The sequence below is a fragment of the Scatophagus argus genome, chromosome 13 (assembly GCF_020382885.2).
Source record: "Scatophagus argus isolate fScaArg1 chromosome 13, fScaArg1.pri, whole genome shotgun sequence".
Classification (NCBI taxonomy): domain Eukaryota; kingdom Metazoa; phylum Chordata; class Actinopteri; family Scatophagidae; genus Scatophagus; species Scatophagus argus.
The window spans coordinates 179,331-198,001 of record NC_058505.1 but is presented as its reverse complement, the minus strand read 5'-3'; the positions used below and the strand labels follow the sequence as shown (position 1 = coordinate 198,001).

The 18,671-nt window shown below is 47.1% G+C and overlaps 2 protein-coding genes across 7 annotated transcripts; one reads left to right on the top strand and one right to left on the bottom strand.

The window, feature by feature from the left end:
• Positions 1-51: 51 nt before the first annotated feature.
• On the top strand, positions 52-10,707 carry ubtfl (upstream binding transcription factor, like). Of its 5 annotated transcripts, none has more exons than XM_046409525.1 (20): positions 52-205; positions 1,265-1,362; positions 1,770-1,945; positions 2,667-2,750; positions 2,952-3,107; positions 3,336-3,400; positions 3,557-3,677; positions 3,764-3,874; positions 4,379-4,506; positions 5,454-5,595; positions 5,691-5,732; positions 6,024-6,137; positions 6,246-6,398; positions 6,638-6,748; positions 6,963-7,048; positions 7,436-7,625; positions 8,135-8,182; positions 9,335-9,472; positions 9,637-9,839; positions 10,231-10,707. In XM_046409525.1, exons 2-20 carry the CDS (start codon positions 1,305-1,307, stop codon positions 10,370-10,372), a joined length of 2,268 nt encoding a protein of 755 aa, XP_046265481.1. In that variant the 5' UTR covers positions 52-205; positions 1,265-1,304; the 3' UTR covers positions 10,373-10,707. The 5 variants fall into 5 exon arrangements, with proteins under 5 accessions (XP_046265481.1, XP_046265479.1, XP_046265483.1 ...); XM_046409523.1 differs by having other exon boundaries at positions 6,240-6,398; XM_046409527.1 differs by having other exon boundaries at positions 53-205; positions 6,240-6,398; positions 9,637-9,745; positions 10,229-10,707.
• A 647-nt stretch (positions 10,708-11,354) lies between these two features.
• On the bottom strand, positions 11,355-18,554 carry fastk (Fas-activated serine/threonine kinase). 2 transcript variants are annotated; one of them, XM_046409517.1, is made up of 11 exons: positions 18,386-18,554; positions 16,127-17,036; positions 15,522-15,855; positions 14,903-15,090; positions 14,623-14,771; positions 14,322-14,538; positions 14,077-14,236; positions 13,902-13,993; positions 13,120-13,807; positions 12,897-13,011; positions 11,355-12,699 (listed from the first exon to the last, which is right to left on the bottom strand). In XM_046409517.1, exons 2-11 carry the CDS (start codon positions 16,992-16,994, stop codon positions 12,613-12,615), a joined length of 2,898 nt encoding a protein of 965 aa, XP_046265473.1. In that variant the 5' UTR covers positions 16,995-17,036; positions 18,386-18,554; the 3' UTR covers positions 11,355-12,612. The 2 variants fall into 2 exon arrangements, with proteins under 2 accessions (XP_046265473.1, XP_046265474.1); XM_046409518.1 differs by lacking the exon at positions 18,386-18,554 and adding an exon at positions 17,141-18,360.
• Between the last annotated feature and the right edge of the window lie 117 nt (positions 18,555-18,671).

The following is an 18,671-nucleotide window of genomic DNA, read 5'->3' as shown; positions in this document are numbered from 1 at the left end:
TGTCCTCATGTTTTCCCCCGGAGTTCCTCCCCCTGCGGCGCTGGGCGGAGTTTCATACCGGACTAGACGCTCCTTTTGTCGGATTCGTTTCGACCTGACTCCCCGGGGTTTACGGCTGAAAAAAACACACTTTGAAAGTCCCGAAATTACCCAAACGGTCACTGTGGTGGACAGTATTAACCCGGGTTTGTGTCTCAACCTGAAGGTGAGTACTTAGAGGGGATTTTAAACAGATTTCTGTGTTTTTCTGGCCGTTTGTCCCCGAGTCACCAGAACGTTCATGGCGGCTTCGCAGTGAAGGCTTCTGGGGCAGCAGCGAGTCATCCAGCCCGCTCAGACCCGAAAACACCAAATGCAGCCGCTTTGCAATTAAATGATTTACAACAGACGAATATTTCGCCATTTTAGTCTCATTTTTACATCCAAAGACGCAGATGTCGACGAATTTTCTAAATTGAGCAGTTTTGCTAAATGAAGCGATTATCCGCCACACGTGTCAAACTGAACGCTTCTCGCTGTTTAAAACGTTTCGGCTTTGCTTCGTGTTTGTGTTTATTGTGTTGATTAACTCGCAGCTCGCACGTTTAACCAAAAAAGGTTAACGTTAGCTTGTCTGTCGAGTCGCTCGTTGCGTGTCAGCGGAAGCTACGTGGTGACTCCTGCCGGAGGACGGGCGCCATTACTGGGGCAGCTGGAGCCCGACGGCCCGCTGCTTTCACTTAATTGCGACCCTGACAACATTCCTTCCGTACGGACACATCCGGGCCCCAAACGCCTCTTAGAGATCCCACGAGTCATGAATCGATGTTCTCACGAAGCAGTCGTTTGTTTTGGTGAGTCGGGCTCGTTCGCAACAGTTAACAACGACGGCCAACGGCAACAGTTAATTTCAACAAAGTGTTGAGTGAGAGTCAGAGCAGCTGCTCTCTGCCGCCCTCCAGGCCCGGGTTTGGGACAGGCGGCTTTCAGTTTTACACCACAAGAACAGCTGCAGTCCAGACCGGAGCTGCCGAGTTAAAGAGTCGCTCATAAACATGTACGTTAGCTTCGCGCTTAAAGTCACACATTTTTCACTGCAGTTTGGTGAGACTGTGGTGGACCCGAGCCGACCTGAACCGAACACTCACATTTCGGCAAGACCAAAAATCAAATGTCAGCATATCCAGTAACTTTCCACCATCACCTTCATCCTCATCTGTGAGGATGAGGAGCTCATGTGCCCATGGTGTGTGTGTGTGTGTGTGTGTGTGTGTGTGTGTTTCAGAAGAGCAGGAGGCGGAGTCTTCTCCGTCAGTCGCTGCACGATGAACGGCAGCAGCAGCGTCTCCAGAGCTCAGAGCACCAGGATCAAGAGTGAGCCAGGTAACCTGTGACCTCACCGACACCCGATAGGTGACACACACTCACCTGTCAGAGTCACCTTCAGTCAGTCTCTGAGACACACACACACACACACACACACACACTGTAGAAGCTGCTTCTTATACATCCAGGACCCAGTCTGATAACTGCGAACATAAAACCAGGAAACAGGAAAGCTGAGAGTGAATCCTTTGGACCAGGAATAGTTTCTCCTCCTAGACTTCCTGTTTCCATCACAGAGCTGTCACAGGCTAAAATCACACTTCAGTCCGGCCTGTAAAGGCTCACACACACCTTCAGGTTCTGATAGACAGGTGCTGAAACATTCACAGAGGGAATACACAAACTTCTCAGAGAAGCCTGAGTCTCCACCTGCTGGGCCTGACAGGTGTGTGTGTGTTGTGCAGATGACTGGAGTAAAGAAGACTGTCTGACTCTGCTGGAGAGGATTCGCAGTCTGCTGCCGGACGGAGACGCCATGAAGTATAAAACCACAGAGTCGCATTTCGACTGGGAGAAGGTTTGTTTCGGCAGCTTCACGGGTGACATGTGCCGCCAGAAATGGCAGAAAGTCTCATCTGAGGTACGAACTGTCGCCACACCTGCACATTATTAGGTACTTTTACCAGATACAATTAAAGACATCCCATTTAAAAAAAAACCTTTTAAAGGGTTTAAGTTGAACATTCAGTAAAAGCACCTTGCTTTTTTGTAAATTTTAAACCTGTTATTTATTTTCTTTGATAAATCTTAGTAATATATCCAATCTCTTTTTCCTTCATTCATCTGGTGACCAATCACATTCAATTCTCATTAATCAACAGCTGAAACATTTCCCAACATAAACCATAATAAAAACCTGTCAGATATTTCACCTTCATATGAAGCCCTTAAACTTTACTTCATGTGTTCATTAAGTGCTTTTTGTAAGGGTTTAGTTTTTCAAATTAAAGGTCAAATACTTGTCACAATACTGAGGGTAAGTTTCTGCGAGACTAATGAAAGGATCGTTTTAAGTTTTGCTGCAGTATTTTAATCAACATTTTGTACTGGTGCACTAACATGTGAAACTAGAGGACTCGTATCAACACAAAAAGATTTTTTTGTCCAACAATAAGCAGGCCGATAACATAAATTAAAAACCAGCCGAGGAGCAAGAACAGATCCCTGAGGAACCCCAAGAGGAAACGTTGCCCTTTTGACGTGTAGCCAACACAGCTGTGAGCACAGCTGCTGTTGATTACAAATGTCATGATGATGTTTATTTATTGAACACAGGAAGCCGTTACACGTTTGTGTTTCAGGTTCGTAAGTACAGAACGATGACGGAGCTCATCATAGACGCCATGGAGTTTGTGAAGAATCCATACAAAGGCAAAAAACTGAAGGTGAGAAACAGAGTCAGACTTCACTAGATGCTGCTGACTGTGGATCTGCTGATCCTGCTCCACCTCAGGAGGTTGAGAAAGAGTACAAATGGAAATGAATTCAGACCTTATCATGAAGTGTGTATAGATGTTGTTATATTGGGTCAACAGACAGGAAGTCCATCTGTGACCTTTGACCCTGACTCAACTTCTTCTGTTTAGACTCACCCAGATTTTCCCAAGAAACCTCTGACTCCATATTTCCGCTTCTTCATGGAAAAACGAGCCAAATATGCCAAAATCCACCCCGAGATGAGCAACCTGGACCTGACCAAGATCCTGTCCAAGAAGTACAAGGAGCTCCCAGACAAGAAGAAGGTTCGGCTTACGCTCTGCAGCTGACTGGCTCCAAACACGTCAGCTGATGGGCCAACTACATACAAACTTTCTGGCTCTCTGATGAATAGACTTTAATGTTTAATTCATGTATTCTCTGCAGAAAAGTCAAAACTAAATGATTCTTTAAGTTTTCCTTCACGTTACTGAAAGCTGCTCCTGTAAATAAGTCTGTTCTAAATAAAAATGTTCTTTACTTTGTTTACACAGCAAAAGTACATCACAGAGTTTCAACGAGAGAAAGAAGAGTTTGAGAAGAACATGGCTCGATTCAAGTAAGTTCAGCTACCAACAGCTGACGGCTGACCGTTAGCATTTAGCTGCCTCGCCAGGTTCAGACTTAGTCAGAAGCTGTTGACGTGTAGCATGTGTTGTTAGCGCTTAGCATGTGCTGTTAGCATTTAGTGTGGCTAACGTCAGCTGACCTGCAGGGAGGATCATCCAGAGCTGATAGAAGAGAGGAAGAAGTCTGACCTGCCAGAGAAGCCAAAAACTCCTCAACAGCTGTGGTACAACCACGAGAAGAAAGCCTACATGAAGCTCCACCCTGAGGTACACACACACACACACACACTCACTCACACGTAGGGTATATAAACAAATGGGTTTTTCTAAGTGAAGCCGTTCCCTGTTTCTAGGTGAGTCAGAAGGAGCTGAAGGAGGCTCTGAGGAGACAGTGGTCCCAGCTGTCTGACAAAAGGAGGCTTAAGTGGATCAGCAAGGCCCTGGAGCTCCAGAAAGACTACGAGGTACCAACCTGACCAGGCTAGACAAAACCAGACTGAACCAGACCAAACCATCGTTCTCCAGTTCAGAGACTGATAACTGGTGTCTATGGGATTCACTCAGTTCAGGTCCACATTCCAGCTAGGATCAGGATTATCCTGACTAAGAAAGGTTTCTACCTTCTAAAATGAAGTTTTTCTTGCCTTTGTCACCAAATGCTTGCTCATGGGGGTCTTGCTGAATCTCTCTCTAGACCAATAAAGTTTGGTCTACACCTGCTCTAATTGGAAATTGTCATGAGATAACTTGTTGTGAATTGGCGCTATAGAAATAAATCGAATTGAACTGAATTGAAAACCAGATCAATGGGTTACCTGAACAGTTCAGAGCTGAGCATTTGATTGAGTAGAAACCTCAGGTTCAAAGTATAGTCAGCGTTTATTCAGGACTTTGTCAACCAGGTTCAGGAGGGAAATGTTGATGGTGTGTGTGTGTGTGTGTGTGTGTGTGTGTGTCTGTGTGTGTAGGGCAGTATGAGAGCGTATCATGAAGCTCATCCAGATGCGAACTCTGATGATCACGTTCGGTCCGTCCTCACCAAAGCAGAGAGACAGCTGAAGGACAAGTTTGATGGACGGCCGACAAAACCGCCACCGTGAGTTTTGATTCGCACTAATGAGCAAAATGCTAATGCACCTGTGAACAGAATGCTCAAAAGCTGACATTCAGGATAGTCATGAACTGAAGTTGTGCACAAGAAGAATGGTGAGCTGGATTCTAATGATGAACCAACTGAATAAATCTGTAAAATCAGTCTGACAAATCACAAGACACCAACAGTGTGATGGACAGGATACTGCAGAACTAACAAGCATGATACCATCAAATTTGCCAATACAGTGGCAAATACAGTAATCCTGTAGCCATGCTAACAGGATGATTGGCTAACATCTGCATGTTTGTGGCTAACATCTTTATTTTTGTGGCTAACAGAAGTGGCCAACATCTGTATGTTTGTGGCTAACAGAATTGGCTAACATCTGCCTGTTTGTGGCTAACAGATTTGGCTAACATCTGTATGTTTGTGGCTAACATAATAGGCTAACATCTGCCTGTTTGTGGCTAACAGAGTAGGCTAACATCTGTATGTTTGTGGCTAACATAATAGGCTAACATCTGTGCATTTGTGGCTAACAGAATTGGCTAACATCTGCCTGTTTGTGGCTAACAGAGTTGGCTAACATCTGTATGTTTGTGGCTAACATAATAGGCTAACATCTGTGTATTTGTGGCTAACAGAATTGGCTAACATCTGTATGTTTGTGGCTAACAGAACTGGCTAACATCTGTATGTTTGTGGCTAACAGAACTGGCTAACATCTGCCTGTTTGTGGCTAACAGAGTTGGCTAACATCTGTATGTTTGTGGCTAACATAATAGGCTAACATCTGTGCATTTGTGGCTAACAGAATTGGCTAACATCTGCCTGTTTGTGGCTAACAGAGTTGGCTAACATCTGCCTGTTTGTGGCTAACATAATAGGCTAACATCTGTGTATTTGTGGCTAACAGAATTGGCTAACATCTGCGTGTTTGTGGCTAGTAACGGCTACTCTCTGTACTGTGCGGAGCTGATGGTGAACATGAAGGACGTCCCCAGCACGGAGCGGATGGTTCTCTGCAGCAAACAGTGGAAAATGATGACACAGAAAGAGAAGGACATGTTCCAGAAACGCTGCGAGCAGGTTGGTATCAAAATGCTAACTTCACAGTAGAAATCTCCTGTCAGTGTGAGATCTGCTCCTGCTTCAGTTTCTGTCTCATCTTTATGTTCCATCAGAAAAAGAAGCAGTACGACATCGACCTGCAGAGGTTTCTGGAGGTACGTGTTAATTTAACAGATGAACATTGACCCTCCACTAATCATCAGATTAAGGAGTTACCAGTGACTGTAAGGCTTAATGAGCTGTGTTTGGAGGCACTTTTGTAGGCTTTACTAAACACAGTAATTTAATGTAAATGTAATACAAAACAACGAAACATTCAAACTCAACCAAATAAAATAAGCTGACATGGGTGAGAAGTCATTTGATTTGAGTGTTTGTCTTTAACACAAACACAACGAGGTAAAACAAAGGCTTGGTTTATTCAGTAAGTTGACCTTATCTTCCAGAGTCTCCCAGAGGAGGAACGAGACCGCGTCATGACGGAGGAAAAACTGGGCGGGACCAGACTTGGAGGGGGCGTGGCCTCAAGCCCACACAGAGCCAGGTCTCCCTCTGTCAAGGTCTGAAAGTTCTTCTCCTCCTTCTTTACTCCTGTTATTATTTTTACTCCTGTGAATACCTACGAATTAAGTGTGAGATGGCGTTTATGTCTTAAATCCCAGGAGCAGTGTCGGGAGGCGGAGCCAGAGACATGGGTACCTGCAGGGCTGTCTAAAGAGAGACGGGATGGGAAGAAGACGGCAAAGCTTCCGGAGACGCCTAAAACAGCTGAGGAGATGTGGCAGCACAGTGTGATTGGAGACTACCTGGCTAAATACAGAGTGAGCTCCTTTATTCTGAAAATTTACTTTTGTTGTATTTTATTCTCAGTATGGTTACCTTAATTAGTTGTTAATCTTGATAAACGTGAGTTTTTCTTGGGGAAATGTCTAATGAGTTCTGCTGACTTGTATGGATCGATGAGTTCCCGCCTACCTCAAACATCTAAAACGCCCCTGCTGCGTCAGGATGCATTGGTGTTGGTGTTAACCCCCTGCTGGTCATGTACCTTGTTTTGCAGAGCGACCGGAGGAAGGCCCAGGCAGGGATGGAGGCGGCCTGGAAGTCGATGGAGAAGAAGGAGAAGATTCCGTGGATCAAAAAGGCAGCGGAGGACCAGAAGCGTTATGAGGTTTAGTACTGACCCATGGTCTTTGAGCCACGTCCCTCCACTGACCCTGCTCACCACCCGCTGAGGCTGCAGCCACGCTCAAACATGTTTTTCCACTTTATTCTTTCATTTCAGTGCTCAGTTAAATGTTTCCGTTTCTTATTTTTACACTTTACGACTGACAGGACAACCTGAAGTTCAGCTCGGTTCTCTTTATGTTCTGGTTGTCTTTCAGAGGGAGCTGCTGGAGATGAGGACCACACCAGCAGGTCAGAGTCAGAGGAAACCCAAGTTTGATGGAGAACCAAAGAAACCTCCAGTGTGAGTTTGTTTTCATTGGACATATGAATCAGCTGAGTGAAATCAGCTGCAGCGAATCACAACATGATACTGAAGTGTCGCTCAGGGTGTTCACCAGACTGTTATTTGTTTGGCTGTTAACTGAATATTGAATTAGATTTGAGGACAGTTTTTGATTTCAAGAAAACTGTTTTGAGGTTGGCTGCAACTAGTGGCTGTTTTCATTGTCAGTTAATCTGACATTTATTTTCTTGATTAGTCAAACAAGCGTTTGGTCTAAGATGTTTCTATGACAGAAACAAATCTTCAGATATTCACATTTTGGAAGCAGTGAACTTTCTGTTTTCTTATGATGCTTGATTGTTCAGTTAAAAGTTAAATTGTCTCCCTTCCATCTCCGTCCAATAGGAGTGGCTATCAGATGTTCTCCCAGGAGCTGCTGACCAATGGCGAGCTGAACCACTTCAGCCTGAAGGAGCGGATGGTGGAGATCGGGAAGCGATGGCACAAACTGAGCCAGAGTCAGAAAGAAAAGTACAAGAAGCTGGTGGAGGAGCAGCAGGTGGAGTACAAGGCAGAGCTGGAGGCTTGGGTCAAGGTAACCTGCATCAGTTCACACAGCTCAGCTGTCATCTCACCTCAGAACACGACAAAAATAAAGCTTGAATTGTGCATTTCCAGAACAAAATGTTGAATTTTATAGTCACTCTTTGATCTGATTCAACAGTTTATGACTAAAATATCCAAAAATCTTAAAAACATTCTCTTAACTGTTCATCTTTTTTGTGTGGTCAACTCTTAGAATTCACATTAATGAAGTACAGCCAAACAGATGACAGTTTGAGATGTTTTTAATGGTGGAAGTAAAGTCACGTTCTTCAAATGTCATGTTCAGCAAACAGTCACAGGATCATTTAATCTGATTTTTTTATCCACTTTGATCTGTTGTGACGAGAGTTAAACAACCGCGCCGTCCGAGCCGGTCAGAGCTCAGTGTGGTTCATGATGTTTCTCCAGACCTCTGACCAAATTAAAAGTCATGAAAACGAATTAAATACAATCAGAATGAAGTTTCCATCAGCCTGACTGTTTCTTTCTCCTCTTCAGTCTCTGTCTCCTCAGGATCGAGCCGTCTATAAGGAGTTTTCCAGCTCGGTGAGCCTCTTTGTTCACTCATCACCTGTGGTTTAGAGGGAAACCAATCAACACTTGTCGTGTTTTCTCACACTGAAGCCTGGGAGTTTTATTTCTTTTTTTCTTTTATTTCTCCTGTTTGTCTTTTAGTTCCCCAACGTTTTGTCATGAAGTGTTTCGATTTATTCATTATTTGTCAAAGCTTAACTACTGCTAATCCTCCACAAACTAACAGGCAGAAAGCTAACATAACCTTAGCACAGCTAAGCAACCTGTGACTCAACACAGGACATCAAGCTAACAGAGCATTAGCAACTGCTCAACACAGTCAGAATCAGAATCAGAATCAGAATTCCTTTATTTATCCCTGGAGGGAAATTCTTGTTTTTACAGACATTGCACATGCAGTATTCCCGACCAAGAAAGGAGAAAAGTGCAGAGTATAAAAAATAGGATAAACAAAAAACTAAAATCTCCAGTACAGGTATTTACAAAAAACTGTATTCAAATTTTTAAGAAAATTTAAAAATACAGGTATGTACAATGTGTAAAAGTAGCCAATATGTACATTGTATGTACAAGTGAGTGTGTCGGTCACAGTGCTGAGTTTAACAGTTTGATGGCGACAGGCAGGAATGATTTCCTGTGTCGCTCTGTGGTGCATCATGGGAGTCAGAGTCTGTGGCTGAACGAGCTCCTGTAGCTGATCAGCACATTGTGGAGAGGGTGAGAGGGAAAGTCCAGCATCCTCCTCTCAGACACCACTGTCAGAGAGTCCAGTTCCTCTCCCACAACATGGTGGCCTTCTTGATGATTCTATTGAGTCTGTTTCAAAGCTAATGTAACATTAGCAGTGCCATTTTTTTTTATTTAGCTAAGGTGGAATAGCATTAGCACAGCTACACTATTGTTCAATATAAGCGAGCGGGATGAGTCATCAAAAATGTGAATATTTGAAAGATTTTGACAAACACATCAGAGGAAAACAGAGCAGTAAACATGAGACACAAGAAGAAAAACGTTATTCCCGTCTTCCTGCTAACGTAGCATTAGCAGCATGAAGCACGATGAGCCATCACTGACTAACAGCCCTGAGCTGACTGGTTAGGACATTCATCCTCACTCAGCAGAGACGTTTCAGTGTGTCCACATGTGTTGGTTTTTTCCCATCAGAAACGTCGCAGCACCACAAAAGTTCGCAGCAGCCCTGGAGCCAAAGTGCGCGTGACAGCGAAGGGAAAAGCAGCTGGTTCAAGAGCCACGACGCAGACGGTTGGCGTGGCCAAGAGGGCCATGGCATACCGAGCAAAGGTATCGCACTGTCCAAACTAGTGGCAGATAGCGTATGTTCAGTATAATGTAAGGTACATTTAAACAGAACTGACGATATTTCACATATTGCTCCTTTAATGCACATTAGAGTTTTATGCCTGTAACCCAGAGAGGAAGCTGAAACGTCTCTCTCCGTCTTCCAGCAGGACATGTCCGACTCAGACGAGGAGGAGGAGAAGAGCGACTCGTCTGACTCTGATGAAGATGACGAGACATCAGGATCCACTGACAGCGATGACGACGATGATGATGATGAGGTGAAAACATGTTTTCATCTCTGCAGAACGTTTCTAAGGAAACAAACCGCTGATCTCATAAAGGATAAAAAAAGTACAAAATGTTTGAGGTAGCCCTTCATTTTTTCCTTTTGAAAGCACATTAGAGATTTAGGGTTAATTAATTTTGCAATACCTGAATGAGTTTAAACCTTTCAAGCTTGCAAAGTGCATGAAATCCCAGAATTTTCAGCATGAAGGTCTTATAAGGAGTATAAATTCAGGGACAGTTTACATTTTTAACTTAAGAAACCTTAAGTGATACAGAAAGCTGCTACATCAAAATAATCCATTAAAACACGTAAATTAATGGAAGTTAATGAAATCACTAACTCTGACATCATAACTACCCAGTATCACCATGGCAACCACTCACACTGTACACAGGGTTTGTGATTCAGTTTTAGATGCAGCGGAATAAACTTTTAATTTTCAAAGCCGCTTCCTGTTTTATTTCCTCAGAATGATGACGAGGATGAGGATGATGAAGACGACGAAGATCAGAGTTCCTCAGAGGAATCCAGTGACTCAGACTCGGACTAGCTCCGCCCCCTCCACCTCACTGGAGAGGACAGGTTGTGCAGGCCACGCCTCCTCACGATAATCAATCTGGCGGACCAATGAGAAGTGAAGACGTCATACTGCGGTCGCGCTGGCCCCTCCCACCTCCCTGTGATGGGGCGGAGCCTAACGGAGCGTTTTGTTACCTTTGTGTTTGTTTTTTAGAGTGTTGGTTTTTATCGGAGGAACATTTTAGGTGGGCAGAAAAGTTTTTGTTGTGTTTTTTTTTTTTTTGCAGGGCTGGGGATTGTACAGTCTGACAGGCGGGTGGGCGGAGCCTATTGCTTATTGTTAGTTGCAGATGAGGGAGGAGCCAGCGTTCAGCCTTCAGTCGGCCACCTGTCTGAGAAAATTAACAAATAAATGCACTTTTTCTCACTTGTGTTGTGACCTCATTATGTGATGAAACGCACCGTGATGTGATGGCTACAAATTACATCAGTGTGACATCACAACACAAAACAATAAATCAATCCTGAATCAACCTAAAGTTTACACCTAGAAACATGAAAACAGAGATGCTTTTAATTCGAGAAGCCACATCTGAATTTACGATTTGATGTGTAAAGCCCTTCGATACTCGACGGGTCAACTTTTGACCCAAGTCTTCACTGCACCCACCTGACTTACCTGTGACTTGTAAAATGCTGACTTTGTCCACCTGTTTGAATGAGATGATGCCGAGTTAAAGGGACAGTTCACCACAAAATGAAAACCTAGATGTGTTTCCTCCTGCCTGTTAGGTTGTTTGTCCATCCAGACAGTTTTGGAGTTTTGTTGTCATTTCTCCAGTGTAATGGAACAGGGTGGCTCCGGACCATATTGTCAGCAGTTTCATGGAGGAACTATTTTCCTGACGAATCACGACACAGAATGAAGCAGGCACCTCTTTGTGGACGAGAGGCTCATGACGGCAGGATGTAAACGTTAACCAGCTGCGGTGGTTATTTGATTTTGAGGTGAACTATCCCTTAAAAATAATAAAGTTGTGACATTGACTAAAAACGACAAATAAACAAGGTGAGTTTGGTTTCAGGTTTTATAGACTTTTGAATTCATAGATTTATAGAATATAAACAAGGTTCTGTCCTTCCTTGAACATCATGCTGCCGTCACCTGATACACAAATAAATAATCTGACCTTTGACCCTGACATTAAATCACACACATCATACTGAGGGTGGCTCGCCCTCCTTTTGGCACACACACCATGTTGCCGTGGCAACAATCCCTCCTCTCCCCGCCCTGACCCCCCCACCGTACAGCCGTTTGCTTTACCCACCAGCCCCTGCTCCCACCACAGGAAACCTGCCACCTCCATCATCTGGCTTTAGAAAACAGTCCCACATGTGCATCATTATCATTACCGTGGTTACCAAACTTTATAAAAAGCTCCCTTCCCCCTACCAAAAAGAAAAAAAAAAGATGCCCGTTCGTCCACACACTTCAACCAATAATATCACAGCCTGCTTACAGTGAGCGCAGCGACACGTTTAAGGATGTTTTTACACTTTTCAGCTGACCGTGTTCCAAAATAAACTACCGTCACACCTGAGCAGGTGAGAGGAGCCCTTATGGTGCATTCAAGGACACACATGGAAAACTTTTAAATCCATAAAGTACATATTTAGTGACTTTGTCTTTATGGTTTTAGTTTTGGACCACAAAGTGCCTGCTGCAGGACCTCAGCGTACCAACAGAGCAAACCAGCAGAATCAGACATCACGAAGGGACAGAAAACTACAACCGAATAAGTCAAACCTGGTTTTTAAAGACACTTAGAGCCGAATAGAGTTTTGTTGGTGAGCGGTGGGGTTCTGCCTGGGCCGTTTGGACTCTACAGCCTCTGTGGTGCGTTCGGCTCCGCACAAAATGGCCTGAAATCAGCAGGAGGGTCCTTTAAAAAGCCACACAGAGCGGACAACACCATCACACGTACAGCTGCAGCTACACATGAGCGTCATTATTTATTCATCTTCTTCATTTACTGGTCACTCATTTGGTTTATAAAAATGTTAAAATCTGTCAAAGTGACGTGTTCAGAGAAGAGCTGCTGTCGACTAACTGATTAATAAGGACGTGATTACAGCAGATGAATAAAATGAGTGTCAGCTGCAGCCGTAATCTGACTGAAGAATGTGAGGACGTTGCTTTGCTGCTTCCTGTCCCACTGACTGATCAGTCAGACCCCGAGTCAACCCCAGAAAGGAGTCCAACAACATCCCGCAGCCGTGACATCTCACACACTCACTCACACACACACACACACACACACACAGAGCGTCATAGCGGGACGTCCAGCAGCTTCTTGTGCAGGTACTGCTTCACCTCCTCGATGCCGTTCAGCTTCTCCAGCTCGTGATACGGCAGCTGACCAGACGAGAGACAAAAGAGGTCACGTGACAAACTGTTGAGTATGATGTCATTGAAGGACGTGATGGACAGTTTAAAGATTTTATTGGAAAACATTTAATATTACAGATTAAACTATCCTGAATTTCAACTAAATGTCAGGAACATCAGCGGTTAGGATCATCCCTCATGTGAAACGTGCAGTGTCAGCTCACCTGCAGGATGATGTATCCCAGCAGCCTCAGGTGTCGGTCCCTCATGGCCCGTGAACCGACCAGAACCTCACAGTTGTGGCAGTAATGCCACTTGTCATTGACGGACATGATGACCCTGCAGAGAGCCAACATGTCAGACAGGTGGGCTGTGGGGTCATCTCCAGGTGACAGTCCTGACACATCAGTAACTAATGAGAGTTGATGTCTGAACAGATGGACTCACCTCCTGATCTGCCTCTGGTCTGTTGGGGGGCTGTCGGCTTCGGGTCTGTTGGGGGGATGGAGCTGAGGCGGTGATGGGGGCTCTCTGTCAGCCCCCGACCCCTCAGAATATGTCACATCCTCGTAGAATCCCGGGAGCTCACAGTCCGTCCCCTGGCCACCTGTACCTCCCTCGTCCTCCAGGATCTTCCGAATGGAAAACTGGAAGAGTGAGTCTGGGGCCGTGGCCCCTGCAGGTCCTTTGGCCCCTGGCTGTGCCAGGCCGTCAGAGGGGGGGCTGCTGAGTGTGGAACTATCCTGACTCTCCAGAGAGTGCTCCTTTGCCAAACTGGAGTAGTACTCCGCTGCAGGAACATAGTAGGGGCCATAGTTCAAGGGGCCCCCGTTAGTACCGGGCCGCAGGGTCCCTGGTGCTGCTGTGGCTCCTGCTGTGCTGCGGATGTGGTGGGGCAGGAAGGACCTGGTTTCCATGGACCCGCCCATCGCCTCACCCCCCTGACATGGCTGTTCTGCGCCCTCCTCCAGCGCCGTGAATGGCGAGAACTTCTGGAACTCTGAAGTCACCACGGCAACAGAACCATCAGCTGGCTTGGATGTCACGCAGGACGAAGGAACAATGCTGAGTGCCAAGCTGGCCCCGGTCCTGATGGGCAAAACCCGACCAGAGCTGTCCATCCACAGCACAAAGTCTGGAGATAAAGAGATGGTAGTCAGAGTACGCTGAGATGAGAACATCCGAAAAACTGTTGTAGTACTCAGTGTGTAGTTGTCTGTGAACAGTACCTGTATAGTATCCTGGGGGTAGAACTTCATCCTGTTTGTAGTTCTGTTCTCCAACCAGCTGGCGCAAAGCCTCAGCCACAAGGCCTTTATAACTGGCAGAACACACACTCATCAGAACCAGCTACAACTGGCCCAAAGAACCAGTCCTGAAAAGGTGTGTGTGTGTGTGTGTTACCTGTACTTGCGGTTGACCTCGTCAGCAGTCAGAGCGTGGTCAAACATCAGGACCTTGTGAGTGTCCTGCAGGCGTGGACCGGTGTAGTCACGGTACTCGAGCTCCACGGCAGCATCCAGCAGAGACAGGTAGCGGCGGACGATCAGAGCGTACGGACTGTCTGTGGGGAGCACAGCAGACTCTTAAGACACGAGACGCTACAGTCGAACTGGGAACTTTACTGGGTTGAACTGGTTGAGACGTACTGGTGACGTTGCTGATGAACGCAGAGGAGAATACTCGGTGCAGCACCAGGCCAGGGAAATGTCCCAGCTGGAACAGGGACATGAGGATGTTGACGGTGGCGAGCGGCGAGCTGAGTGCCTTCAGCTCCACCACCTCTTCCAGCCGAGAGAAGAACTGCTGCTCATTGGACGGACGGTAACTCATCCTGCTGAACGGGAAAACCAGCTTCTGGATCACCTGAGGATGCGTGTACAAACACACCTACTGAGGCCTGTACACACACAGCAAAGACCCAGAGAACACCTGTCCAGTCTTCCTCACCTTACTGTCCAGGTACTCGGCCTTCTTCACCAGGAAGTCTGCGATGGTGTCGAGCAGCCGAGTCTCTCTCAGACGATGTCGAGCGATGTATTTGGCAATCAGAGCCATCGTGTACGGAGTGATGCTGTCCACCTTCTTCGGCAGCTCCTCTAATCAACACACAACAGGTCACATGGTCAGTCCACAGAGCCGGGTTCAGATTTGAGGGTGGTTCAACTGGGAAACACGAAAGTGCAGTGGAACCAGTCAGAGCGGTTCGGCTGTGGATCATGAACCGTACCTGCCAGGCTGCTGATAAACCTCTCCTGTCTGTTCTGGTAGAAAAGGTGAGAGCTGAAGATCAGCTCCAGACTCTTGTTGCTCGCTTCTCGAGCGCTCGCTGCCAGCATCTCATCCAACAGCGCCATCTCTTGGTCACGAACACCACTGACACTTGCCAGGGTGTGTTTGACCAGACGCAAGATCTTCCTGAAAAATGGAGACGGATGTCACAGACATGAGGCATAATGTCCCTCAAGACAAACAGCTGAATCCAGATCAGTGCGTGCAGTCTGCACCCTAAAGGGGCTCAGTTTTACAATTCAGGGGTAAAACCCTGAAATAAACAGCACAAAAGCCATCTTTGAATATCATTGTTGGTGAAAAATTAAGATCTCTTTACTTTTAAGGTAAATATTAAGGATCTTTCATGTTAACTGAACAGTTTTATGGATTTTAACCCCTTAAAATGGACTTTAAAAGAGCCAACGTGTTTAAAATGACCATATTACATCCTGCTGGTTACCACATTAAAACACCTGACATCAGGAGTGTTGTGTACTTTAAGGTCAGACTTAAGCGATTCAGACTCAGTGAGTGAAGTGAACTGAATTTGTTTATTCAGCACCAGGTTTTCTCACCTGTTGGCCAGCAGCTGTTCAGGGTTTGACACCGTGCTGTTACTGTTTGTGGTGGCAGTGCTGGCGCCCCCTGCAGCAGCTTCCTGTGACTGCAGTGACCGCCACTTGAGTCTGTAGTACGAGAGCAGCAGGAAGAGTGTCTGTGGGTGGCGCTCTCGCTCCAGGTTCTTCTCCAGGCCGGCCAGGCAGGCTTCAGTCAGAGGGTGCTGACTGCCAGGGTGGAGTTTCATACTGGAGCTGAACACCATGGACACATCCTTCTGGTTAAACTGGTTCAGTCTGACCTGAGACTCCGCCTCCAACACCTGGACCACCTGAGAGTCACTGGGAAGACCTGAAGAGACCCCAGAACACCTCAGATCAGATGCTCACCAGTCAGACAGATGTGAGCAGATACAGATGTGCATCATTCTAAAGAGCTGACTCACAAGTCACTGAATTTTACTCAAACAGCTGAGAACACTGAGACTCACCTGAGGAGGAACTCCCCTCAGGTGAGTCTCCACAGGCTGCAGTTTACAGAGGTAAGGCCCTCTAAACCCTGATCAACTAATCAATTATGCATTGATCTCTTGCTACTTCCTGAGTGCTAATGATCGGCTTACCAAGTGCTGCCACAGCATAAAGGCAGTTGACGATGCTGAAGTTGTCAAACTTGGAGCAATCGCTGACGATGGCGTTACAAAGCGTCTGAAAGTCCTGATGCTCCAGGATCTGGCGTCCATCACTCCCCTCTGCTCCTCCGCCTCCAGACTCGGCGTCGTCGTCCCCTCCGCCTCGCGGCGGCGGCGTGGCCTGCAGCAGCTGTCCTATCTTCTGCAGGGCGACAGGGTAGTGGTTGTGGGAGATTTTCGCAGGATTCTGGGTGACCCAACGCAGCACCTCATCAGGACGGCGCGAGCGCTCGATCAGACGCTTCATGGTGAAGAACGTGTCGTAGCTCATCTTCTCATGGATGAAGTTCCACGTCTTCTTTTTGCTGCCAGCAGCATTGGCTGCCCCTCCGGCCGCAGCCCCGCCTCCGTACGCATGGAAGTGGGTGTGGTGCTGGTAGTGGGGTGGCAGCGGGGGTGGGGCCAGGTGAGAGGGCTGTGGGTGTGGGTGTGGGTGTGGGTGTGAGTGTGGGTGAGGATGGGGCTGGGGATGGGGGTGGTAGTGGTGGAAGTGTGCTCCTCGGTGGGCATCAGGGCGGCCCTGGTACAGCGGGTAGGCAGGTGGAGGCTGGGCCGGGTGTGGGTGGTGCGGGAGGTGGGGGTGAGGTGCCTCAAGCATAGCCAGTGCCGTTCTTCGCCCCTGTTTGACTCCACCTCCTCCACCTCCCCCTCCTCCCCCACCACCTCCTCCTCCTCCTCCCGCAGTGCTGTAGAGGCGGGTGGCGTACATGGCGACACACTGAGTGGTGGAGCAGGGGAGGCAGGGAGGAAGGCGTGGAGCTCGGCTCAGGATGCGCCTCCCAGTGGACAAATACAGCATAGTCCTACAGCCAGGCCACCTGATGGCAACAGCACATTAATCCTACAGAGGAGGAAAAGGAGAAACAGAAGAAGACGGAGGAGGAGGAGGTATTAAAGAAATAGTTCAACAGCAGACACGGTTCTGTCCAAACATCCACCCCTCACCTGAACCAAACAGTGTTTCCAGGTGAGAACATATCTCACATGGACAGGCAGTCTCCTGCGGTGGACACTGCCCATACTCTGTAGGCTCGCTCACCGTCCCACCCACAGTGCTGTCTGATTGGTTCGACGTCACCTGTAACAGCCTATCAACACTGAAGACTGCTGTGACAGCCAAAGACTGGAGCAGCTCAGGTGAGAGCAGAGCTGATCCACAATCACGTTTCTCCTCAACAACACAACCGAGGACCAGAGCCCTGCAGGTGGTTCTGGTCCTATTTAGCTACTTAAAGCTTCAGCCACAAAGTGGAGGACATAGTAATACTAAAGTAAGTCTTTCTGAGTCATATTACTGTTGTCTCTGCTTGTTGTCAGAAACTCTGCGGACTGAATCACTGGTGGCCATCGAACGGCATACACTGTGCAATCAACATTTATGTCATAACAATACGTTACAGTAAAAAAACGTGTCTATTGACAGTTTAAAGTCTGACACCAACGAGACGGGACAGGAAGGCCGTCGACACAAATAAGACAGGAAAGGAGACCCAGTGGCAAACACCAACAATTAGTCAGATCCACTGGCTCGGCTTCAAGGCTCAGCCCAGTGAAGCTCCCCCACAGTACAGACATTCACTTTGAATGAAGCAGCATCTTACAAAGTGGTCATCTCTCTGATCTGTCACCTGCCTGCACGCTCCTCCTGCTCACCTGTCAGTGTCCCGCTCTCACTTTACCTGACAACTGCACTCAGCACAGGCCCACAGGCTAACGTTAGCATCTAGCCGGCTAGTGAACCGGTGGGACCTGGAATCAGCGCTGTCACAGATACGTTCCTTCACGGGTCAAATAAAAATGATGACGCCATGAATTATTTGCCGTTCCTGCTGTGTTTTGTCGGCTGTCAGTCCAGGTCAGCTAGGCGGTCTGCTAACGCCAGTCCTGTGTCAGCTCGTTTAGCCTCACGGGTGTATGACAGGTAGCGTGGATCTAACTGAGGCTCCTCAGACAAACTACATTAAAACCAGCTAACCGTGGCTACAAGCTTAACTAAGCTGAACCAAGCTAACTGTGAGCTAAGCTAACCTAGCTGTCTGGTCCGATCGACCACCAGCTGATCTGTTAGCATGTTAGCATCAGCCTGTCCTTCTGCCAACAGACGGATAACCTGGTTATGAACTCGGTAACTAACTGGGTTATGAGCCTGGTTAAGCAGGTTGTCTGTGCTTGACAGCGCAGCGTGTTTACCTCATAGCTCGGTAACACCGTCAGCTCCGCTTTGCTGAAACACCTGCGGCCACTAACTGTGCGGGTTCATCGGCGAAACAATCAGCGGTCAGCCGCCGTTTCATTCCTACTGACAGCCCGCAGACGCCATCGCCTACCCGGCATGCAACAGTAGGAGAGAGGAGGGTCTAACAGCGCCGCCTGCCGGCTGCTGTGTTTCTAAGACCACCCAAACATCTGTATTTTTTTTCTAATATTCTTCAATTATTAATGCGGCATCTGTCCAGGACCGAGATTCATGATCACA